The sequence below is a fragment of the Amphiura filiformis genome, chromosome 16 (genome assembly GCF_039555335.1).
Source record: "Amphiura filiformis chromosome 16, Afil_fr2py, whole genome shotgun sequence".
In the NCBI taxonomy this organism is placed as follows: Eukaryota; Metazoa; Echinodermata; class Ophiuroidea; order Amphilepidida; family Amphiuridae; genus Amphiura; species Amphiura filiformis.
The window spans coordinates 26,643,442-26,654,640 of NC_092643.1; the positions used below are offsets into that span (position 1 = coordinate 26,643,442).

General features: G+C 38.2%; 1 protein-coding gene across 1 annotated transcript; it reads right to left on the reverse strand.

The window, feature by feature from the left end:
• Positions 1-1,700: 1,700 nt before the first annotated feature.
• Positions 1,701-10,786, reverse strand: LOC140135811 (uncharacterized). The gene is made up of 5 exons (XM_072157431.1): positions 10,494-10,786; positions 8,831-8,960; positions 4,328-4,441; positions 3,663-3,744; positions 1,701-2,264 (listed from the first exon to the last, which is right to left on the reverse strand). Exons 1-5 carry the CDS (start codon positions 10,706-10,708, stop codon positions 2,173-2,175), a joined length of 633 nt encoding a protein of 210 aa, XP_072013532.1. The 5' UTR covers positions 10,709-10,786; the 3' UTR covers positions 1,701-2,172.
• Between the last annotated feature and the right edge of the window lie 413 nt (positions 10,787-11,199).

Here is an 11,199-nt window from a genome sequence, read left to right on the forward strand (position 1 = left end):
CAATTGTGTTTGGGAGTGGCCTTCACTCCTTTCTCCTTTTCCTTGTTATTTTCTTCCATTTCTTTATCAAAGCTGTCTAGGCCAGTTTAATTTTGGTTTTGAAACGCGCAATTTTTTTTTAACTTGCACAACTTGGAGGGAGAATCAATCTAAGTGGCACGGAATTGTTCCCTTGCCCCCTCTTCTAACAACGCCAGCGACTAGCTGCAAGTCTACTTTACATAGTCCCTGACAATCGCATACTGCTTATGAATTATTAACTCAAGCTCGCAGTTGTGGCTGCAATATTTCAATATTTTATCTCCAAAATGACCTGTAAGTTTAAACCTTAAACATAATTAATCATTATGTCACTGCGGCAGCATTTTTGAAATTGAGGGCTATATCGTGACGAATGGGGACACTGAAATCTTTAGGCAAATCAAGAATGAGATTTTTACTTAAATGTCCATGTTAAGCCGTGTTAATGGAGAATCGTAGTCACACAAATTAGACAAGATATAAAGTGCTTTCGACTACTTTCGCGGAAGCGAGTTGGTCGAGGGGCACCCAGAAGTAGACAAAGCGATTGAGGGACTTCTTATTTTCTAGACAGAGAAAGCTTTGGGAGGCCATTAGATCGAGGACGGGTTGGGAACAGTCAGGAATTAATAACCTAATCTTTTCGAAATTGGCTGCGAGATACATGTACAGGTGTGGCTCTCTGCACACGGGACCGACGGCTTAACGTCCCCTCCGAAGGACGGAGTAATTCCATGATTCATTTACCCAATTCTAAATGAACCATGGGGAGAGCGGAGGTCTGAATTTAATCTACAGAAGTTGCCAATTAATTTCAGACTTTTTTCAAGTCAAAATCCCAGCAAATCGCCACCGCCGGGAATTGAACCCGGGACCTCATGCACTAAAGGCAACGGTACCCTAACCATTGCGCCACACTCCCTGGTAAGTTCGTGGTAATATTTTGACCTACACATGCAAAATAAAACGACATCGCTTTATAACAACAATGTTAATGCTCTCCGATATATTTATTATACTGTATTTCTATTTATAAATTTCTATAAAAAATAAAAAAGATTATGACGAACAAACACACAAACAAACAAGCATCACATGTGTGTCTTAAAGATGGTATAGTTTAAAGTTTGTTGCACTCAAGGAAAAAGGGTGAACAATTATTGAAAACTGATGAAACTATCAACAGGGCAGCAGCTCGAGGTGGTGGGGGTAATGAGGGGGTGTAACGCCTTTAAAATTTTACTACCCAAACTATTCGATCCTCTGTCAGTTTTACTTGCCTAATATATCAGTCCCAGAACAACGCCAAATATGGATTAAAAGACCTTTGACCTTGGATGTACAACAGCATGTTATGATCTAATGGGAAACTGTGCACATCAACAAACACCATTTCTATCAAAAAGGCAACGGCCGATATAATTTGAAACCACATAAATTACTAGAGTTGGTTCTTCTCTTGGATTTGGACCAAGCTTTAGAATATCGACTGTTGCGTTTTGAAATAAAACAAACCAGAAATTTATCACCCATTGTAAAGATATGGCACATGTACCGAATACATGTACATACATTGGCTGACCTTGTGGATTTCCTGGCCCAGCCATGCTAACCACATAAGGAGATTATACGATTAAACCATCGAGATTATGTAATACTCCTGATCCATATTTGGCGTTCTCTTGGACAGTATATAGAGCGCAACACCGATAAGTCTAAGTCATACTCCCGAAAGTTAACGCTCTCGATCGGTCATGCTCCCGATCGGTCACGCTCCCGTCGCCTTAAAAAATCGACATTTACAATTAAAAAAAAGTCATGATTATAATTATATACGAACAAGAACAGGAAAGAAAACAACCTCAGCATGACAAATTATACCTGAATTATTATGCATTTATTGACTGCTCAGTGCCAGAAGTAGGTAAGTGCAATAGCTACCATGTGTAGCAGCCATGTGTACATGAGCACAATATACTGTGTGTAAATTATCAAATGTTCACACGAGGCAGCTATTGCACTTACCCACATCTGGCACTGAGCAGTCTATATATTTTTAGCAGCAAGTTTATTGTGACATGAAATCTTAAACACATTTAAAAAGTTTGTTTCGATCAAGATATTCTGACAAAAATTGCAGCTTGCTTCGATCTAGTACGTGGAGCAGTTTGCAGTCGTGAACTCGGTACATCTATTGTTGCTTGTGTCACGTGAGTATGAAGGTTGAGCGCTTAACCCGCTTGCTATAAAAAGAAAAGAAAATGTATTGAAAATTAACAATTAGATCTTGTGAAAAGTTAAACAAGACTCACAATGGCGAAAACTGTAGGCCTACACGCAGCTCAGAAACATGGCGAATTTATTCATGTATGAAGTTACTCCGATTTTGGAGGTTCTGCGCCCGTTGCAAAACCTCCAATTTCGGAGATTTTGCGGTTGCTACGCAAAATCTCCAAAATCGGAGTTTCTGCGGACACCGCACTCAAAAACTCCAAAATCGGAGGATTTGCGCCCATTTTAAATATTGTTAATAATGTTTTCTAATCCAATTTCGGAATTTTTGCGGATGCTACGCAAAAACTCGAAAATCGGAGTTTCTGCGGACGCCGCAAAAACTCCAAAATCGGAGGATTTGTGCCCGTTTTAAATATTGTTAATGTTTTCTACTCCAATTTCTGAGTTTTTGCGGATGCTACGCAAAATCGGAGTTTCTGCGGACGCCGCAAAAATTCCAAAGTCGTAGGATTTGCGCACGTTTTAATTATTGTCAATGTTTTCTACTCCAATTTCGGAGTTTTTGTGGAAGCTACGCAAATACTCCCCAAATGTGCACATATATAAATGGAATCAGACAAACTTGTTGCATCAACAGAGCAATTTTGACATGTTTGCAATATAGAACTCCATGTTAAACAAGCAAAATAGCCAGTGTGTTTTATTTCACTTTCCCTTGTTACAAATAATTATAAGCTTAAAATTGACAGAAAGCCTTCCTGGCAGTTGGCACTAATACTTCAGCATTTGAAGAATATCAAATCTTGACAGAAATCGTAAATTATAGCTAAGGGGTGGTGCAATAATTATGTGTACCCCAGGGTGGTGAATTATGGGGGGCAAAGATTTTTGGCAGGCCAGAAGGGGGGGACAAGCATTTTTTGGCAGGTCAAAAGGGGAGTCAAGCGATTTTTGGCAGGTCGAAAGGGGGGCAAGCAATTTTTTGCACAGATATTTTGGGTACCGTTTCTATATTACGCCCTAAAAAGGCGTAGGAAAACGTTAGGAACACATTCAAATATGAAAAATTTCCTGCTCGCTGCGCTCGCATTATATGATAAGACAATTTAAGGTTTTAAATTCGGGTTCCCAAAAATCTTGCATGTGTAAGGGGGGGCCAAAGATTTTTTGGCACGTCAAAAGGGGGGGCAAAGGTTTTATGGCACGTCGAAAGGGGGGGCAAAGATTTTTGGCATGACCAAAGGGGGAGGGCAAGCGTTTTTGGCAGACCATTTTGAGAATCCACCCCCCAGGGGTACACATAATTATTGCACCACCCCTAATTATGGCTTTAAAATTGCTGCACTTTTATTGGACCACCCTGTATTATAAGATTAACCTCTGTTAAATAAAACGTAGGGCCCTACCATTTACGAGATTCCACCAGTTGCAGTAGTTTCTTCCACCGTCCAAGAGCTCCATATCAAGGTCCGTTGAGTAGGAAAGCGACTTGAAAAAATAATAATAATAATAATATTAATAATAATAATAATAATAATAATAATAATAATAATAATAATAATAATAATAATAATAATAATAATAATAATAATGATAATAATAATAATAATAATGATACTACTACTACTACTACTACTCCTACTTTTTAACACAAGATAGTGTTAAAAGTGTGCTTTTTAATACATCTTGTGTTAAAAACATAAACATCTTCATATTTTTACGTGTTTTAGTGTTTTTCTGTACAGACAAGTGCACCGTAAAAACAGTGTTTAGGAATTAAACACTTTTCCAAACAAAATTTTCAGGGACAATTTTGCCTTCACTTTGTAAACACGTTTAGAAGCAAAACATCTAAACACTGTTTTGCAGTGTGTTTATTAAGTGTTCAAGTGTTTATTAAGTGTTGCTCTGCTGTTTTTGCAATGTACTTTCACGAGAACATTTTCCAACCACACAGGGGCTCGAACTCGGACCCTCAGTTTCACTTAAGTCTGGTATGATGCCCTGTCAACTGCGCTAACTTGACTGCTCAATGTCCCATAATACCGTATTTAATCATGATATATCTTACCCATCCCTGGCATCCGTATGGCGTCTGATCTAGGAACATATAAAATATATCTAGATGTTTGAGGTCGGGTGTTTGGTGCATGGCGTAGATATCACCGTCTAATACATAAAAGAGCTAAACAAGAAAACATTAAAAAATCAAACATTAAAAAATCAAATTAATATTTTGGACATAAATGTTACCTCAAAGAATGTCTTCAAGGCGACGAAAAAAACCCTGATCTACGGGCGGAAGAACCTTTCAAGTAAGGTGCACGGATATCAAGTCAAAGTATACTATAAGGCGTAAATTGTACTTGCCCGGGACATTTTGCAGCAGTATATTATATTGTAGGCTCAAATTGAGAATAATAATAGATTTAGTGAGGATCATGGTTGCAGTTCTTGCAGCCGCACCATTGGTAAAGTTGTACAGTTTAAGAGACTGACCTGCGATGTCAAGATGGCATGGGCGTCAATCCAGGAGGGGTCAGAGGGGACGTATTCACCACCATTTTTTGACAATTCAAGCAGATTCCCCCCGGCCCCTACATATGAAAATGTTTGGCTTCAAAATGATTCTCTTATAAATTCACCTACGCACAGTTTTCACCTCGATATACCTGAGTACACAGATATTTCCAATCCAATCACAGCGAGTCTAGCCTCTAGTAGAAGCTCTACGCAGTCTGTGTTTATACTACACGGTTGAGTGCATAGCATCATAAGAGTTGTGTGAGATTTAGTGGAAAATAGGCATCTGATTGTTTTTTGTCAAAACCTCAAGTGTTCCCTTCATCCAATCAGATATTTTTATATCGAACAAAAGCTAACACTTCTCCCTAAAAACGCTTTTTTTTCATTACATCAACAGATAACGGTAGCAAGGCGAATGTGGTAAATCTGTTGAAAACCTTAACAACATATCCAAGCACAATTTTTGACCAAAATGTAGGTTTTAAAAGTCAAAACCTCAATTGTTCCTTACAATATTTTTCAAATTTTGTGTCATTAAATGAAAGAGCACACTTATAATATTGTCCATATAGTCATATACCATATACTAGCTTCATTTCGATGAGCAATGGCCAATTCTCTTTAAATTGCCAATCTTGTGCAAGAAGTTTTTTCAATTCAATGAACTATGACTTTGCTAAAGAGCGCTTCCAAATTGATATATTTCAAACCGGATTGGCGCTAATGCAAGATGGTATGATAAAGTCAATTTTCTGGCAAGACACAGGTCTTACATTTATAAATCCCAAAAATGTAGGTCTATCAGCAAATGTCCTTCAGTTTGCATGGTTACTGGTGCAATCCATCAACAATGAGCACTTCTGGCTTGATAATCATCATCCAGTGACTTAAAGGCCCATTCAGTGATTTGCTCATCCGGACGATCGTAAAAATTATCAAAATTCAGATTTTGGTACCTTTGTCATTGTCATAAATGTGCTAACATAGCCTGCGAGTGGTTCAGCCGAAAGCCGTGTATTTAAGACAAAATAAGACATTTTACACGAATCTGTAATTTAGATACTGACAGTATCTAAATTAGCTACATGTATTTGAATGGGGCTTCAACTTCGTCAGTACTGCTGTTTTGTTCGGGTTTTTTTGCCAAATTTGTCATTTCAAAAATACCAAATGACAATTTGAATGACTTATCCTTCACTTTTAAGCAATTTATAAACAATTTTTTTTACACTTACGCTGAGATCACTGAATGGGTCTTTAAAAGGTTGAACAGTTCAAAGCATCAATACCAGGCAAATAACATGACTATATATTACAGACATGATAGTTGTGATAGTGATTTGGTGATGTACAGGGTGAATCACAAATAGTACAATATAAAGGCAAAGATGCCATAATTGCTTTTGACTTAAGTTAAATTGTTCAGTTTTCATGATTATTGAAAATTTATTTAAACGGTATATTATATAAATGCTATGTTCAATAGTCACTCTCTGTCGTGAAAAAATGAAGCGAATAGTTATATTTTTATGAGCTTTTAAACGGCAACACAGACTTTCCAGTTTTGTCCACTACACACCTGCATCCTGATGAGAGCACACCGTGCAAAACAAACACCACAAATCTAAACTGACTAAACTGAACTTAACCATTCTCAAATTCATGCGCCAACATAATCCCAATTATTTTTTAATTGACCATACTGCAGTTACTGTCCGTTTTCCTATACACAATACACAGTGCTCTCACCATTGACGCGTGACCTCTACAAACAGTGTATGTTATAGGAGCTTATAGGTATATGGGCATTGCCTAGTTAACATCACTGTGTGAAAAATAACCGGCCAATATTTAAACTATTCTCCAAACTTCTAGCAAATATATTTCTCTAACATGACCTAAAATTACAGCTAGGTTAGATGTTCAGAAGGGGTCGCACTTTCGTAGAATATGAGTGAGGGCAAAGCATAGCTAGCTCATAGCTAGCCAACTCCCCGTGTTAATTGAATGGAGATTTGACCGAAAATATTGAGCTATATTGGTAACGGACCGCTCCGTTCTGAAGGATGCCACAAAAAACGGTACAAGCTACATTTAAACTATTCTATGAAATTCTAGAAAATATAGTTTTGTAACATGTCCTAAATTTTAGCTAATTTAGGTGTTTGGAGAGGGTCGCACTTTTGTGTTTTAGGAAGGATATGTAAACGACAGATAACACCAAAAATATGAAGAAATTATTTCCAAACCGTGTTAAGTCAACAATCATTATGTTGCTCATTTTCAAGAATGCTGGTTAACAAAAAGCAGGCCATTGTCTCATTTCGTGAACAAAGGTCCACATACCATTGTTTCCTTTCGTTTCCTTTATAATCGGTTACCCAACTGAAGCTATAATACCAGCTTTATTGCGATATCGCACATGTAAAACAGACACATGTGCACAACCAGAGAAGATCCGATTTAATCAGTCAATGAGTGTTATCTTGGTTTAATAGCTTTTAATGGGGTTTAAGTCCTGCAAAGGTCGAGATGAATTCTACTGTAGACATGACTGCATCATGCTTGTTTGAGAGCATCCAAATAAACTAAATCTGAAGTAACTTTGTTGGGATCTTGTTGGCGCATAGATTTACAAAGACTTAACTATAATCTAGCGGTTACCGCACCATAGCTGAACCATATGGTGCTTCGGCAGTTGTGTTATATATATACCCACATAATTTATTCTGTAGGTATACCACTGTCACCCGGGGGTCATACCTTCTTTGGATTTCGAGATATAGACCCAAAATAGGAATATTGATCCAGGTCTTATGGGGAGTGTCGCCCCTGTGGGGAAAATCATTTTAATACATTCTTTATTTATTTCTCTTTCATTTGACACCACGTGGGGGTGGGGGTCATACTTTCTTGGCATTTCGAGATTAGAATAGCTTGAAAAGGACCCAACATATAATGAATATTGACACAAGTCTTATAAGGAGTGTTATAGCGGGGATATTATATTTATTATACTTTCATCTGACACCACTTGGGGGGTCATGCCTTCTTGGCATTTCGAGATACCATAAGGCAAAAGGGCCCAACATATGAATATTGACCCAGGTCTTATGAGGAGTGCCACCTCCGGTGGGGAGATTATCATGATTATTTTTTATTATACATGTATATTCTTTACTTTTATCTTTTTCATTTGACACCACTGGGGTGGGGTGGGGGGGGGGGTGGGGGGGTATACCTTCTTGGCATTTTGAGATATGAAAAGGACACATACGGATATTGCATATCAATTTGTAAGCGCTCTTTAGTAAAGTCATAGTTCATTGAATTTACAACCGTATGACAAAACAGGCGAAAATAGTAACTTTTTGCACAAGATTTGCAATTTAAAGAGTATTGGCCATTGCTTATTCTAATGACGCTAGTTTATGGACAATATAAGTGTGTTATTCATTTAATGACATAAAATTATAGTAAGGAACACTTGAGGTTTTGACTTTTAAAACCTACATTTTGGTCAAAAATGTGCTTGGATAGGTAATTTTCAACAGATTTACCACATTCGCCTTGCTATGACATTGAATTGCGTTTTCCTAATGACGAAAAGTTGACCTAATGACTAAAAGTGTTTTTAGGGGGATAGCTTTCGTATGATATAAAAAAATTCTGATTGGGTGAAGGGAACTCTTGAGGTTTCGATAGCTAGAAGCTCCACAGCTCTTATGATGTTATGCACTCAACCGTGTAATTAATCAAAGACTGTATAGAGACTATTCACTGCTTGCTTGGAAGCTCTTGGACGAAAATGTGTGGAAACGAGGTGGAAACTGTGCATAGATGATTTATCTTTGAGAGAATCGTTTTTGTATAGAAACCTTTCCATATGACCCGGGTCTTATGATGAATGACACCACAGCTCCAACCACCCCCCCCCCCCCTTCCCGGTGGGGGAAATATTAAGCTCAATCTGCAATGGTGTAAACCATTAGACAATCTCCATCACGCGACCCATAACGTTATTCTTTATTGTGTGTATTATTCTTACCTGGTACATACAGTCCTGTTTGCCGGGATCATGATTGTCTTTACTGCTACCGCAATTACCAGGACCTGTCCATTTTTGAATTTGTTTGGCCAAGATCACGGACACCTCCACACAGTCAGAACCGAATGTCCTGATAAAATTAATTAGACAGAAAAATAATAATATACCTTAAAACAACTAAAAATATAATGCAAGTAACTTTTGTAAATTGGTGTCAGGGCTGTGCAATAATTATAAGCCCCCCCAGAGAAGGGGGTACAATTTCAAACGGCTCGCCAAACATCGCTTGCCCCCCCCTTGGCCCGCCAAAAATTCTTTGCCTCCCCCCTTGTGCATGGCAAATATTTGGGATCCCAATTTACAAACTTTAAATGGTCTAGATACATGTTGCGAGCGCAGCTAGCAGGAAAATTTGTATATAAGTATTTCCGTACTGTTTTCCTACGAGGGTTTTATTTAAAAGGCGACCCATGAATGCGTGCCAAAAATCGCTTGTTCTCCCCTCTCGGCTTGCCAAAAATTGCTTGCCCCCCCCCCTTTCGGCTCGCCAAAAATTCTTGCCCCCCCATTTTACCCTCCCCAGGGCTCATAATTATTGCACAGCCCATGAGTAGACATACATTTATATTTAATTTTGATTTGTGAAATGTGACACGATCAAGGGAAATGAGTCGGATCGCGAATGTCGCTAATATGGATTATGAGATATTGGCAAAGAAAGTGTTAAAATTCTTTTGTTTTATATTGTTTTTAGTGATTGATAAATTGATGTAACTTCACATAGGAAACTCGTTTTCTGAAAGCTCTAAATGTCCACTTTAGAAACACATGTAAAACTCATTTTTGACCAGGGTCGACATGTGACTCATTCCCGGGGACTCATTCCCCTAGACTGCGCTGCATTCCTTTTTTTTTAAAAACAATTCATACGTTTCATGCATGAAACCATTTAAAATCTATGACGAAACACATCACATCTCCAGTGACTGCCCTGCCCAGAGAAAAAAGTTTTCTCATGGATATCTGAGCTGTTGAATCAGAACAGGAATGATGAGTTTTCAGGTCAGAGAGATTAATTTAGGGAATGATAAATTAAACTGGTCTACTACAGTAGACTATCATTCCCCTTGATCATGTCACAAATGTGATTTTTAATCACGGAATGTGATTTTTAAAAGGGCATTTCGTGATCCACAGCTTTCATCCCCCCACTTTTCTCAAAAAAAGTTGAGATTTTTATATCACTGGAATACTCTGGCTTTATAATGTTTATGTACAAAATATTTCTTGCAGATTAATTCGTTTAGCAAAGATATCGCGAAATTTGAATTTCGTTCTGGTGCACCAGAACGAAATTACAACGTATTGTCTATGGAGCAGTGTAATACACATAATCATGCATAACTCGCAAACGCAAAATCGGAATCAACTGAAATTTTGGGAATATGCTTTTTCGTGGATATGTGCTGAAAAATGTCATAAAAAGAGGATCCTAGGATCACGAAATACTCCTTTAATACGGAATGTGAACACAGAATTAAAATTACATCATATTTAGTATTTAAAACCACCCACGGAAAATCCCCGGGGAAAATCGCGGAATTCGGTGTTTTAAATCACGGTAAACTTGCCACTAGCGCCCTAGACTTTTGGCTTTACTTACCAATCTATATCACAGCTTGCGGAGCTTGGATAGGGGAATCCGAGACTGGCTTTAGCTTGTGCTCTTAAAGTTCGCTCCAATTCATTATGATCCATGTCTTTCAAATCAGCCACATTTTTAAATCTAAAAGGTTTAGTGATATTCCTTGGTGGGTCAGTTGGAGCTGTAGCTCCCAAGCCAACCAAAACAGCAGAAACTATTAAAAATGACCACATTTTGCATGCGAATTGTAACTGTCGTCTGCTGCTGTCGACGCTACTTTCTGACTGTCTATGCAACACACTGTGATGCAGCATATGCGGTACTGGTCGTTCCAGTTTGCAAACTCGTCTATTCGTGAAGAACTTTCAGCAACAAGAATGGACCAATCACAGTTCATTATCAACATGACAGTGACAGTGGCATACCCGGGGGCGAAAGTAGAACGGGTGAAATGTCTTTATTTTTGTAGATTCGTCACTAGTTGCAGTGACATAGCTAGGGGTTGTGGCGCCAGAGGACAAGGATAAAAGATGCGCCCTCTCGTCCTAAAACAATTGCGTGCGAAGCGCACAAAAATTTGCACAAATACCCGGCACAAATAGCACAAATATAATTTGGCTATAATCAAGTTAAATTTTGGTTTTGAAACGGTTTTTCAAATGGCAATTTATGTTGAAATGCGCGCGAAGTGCGTAAAAAGTTTGACTTGCACAACTTGGAGGGA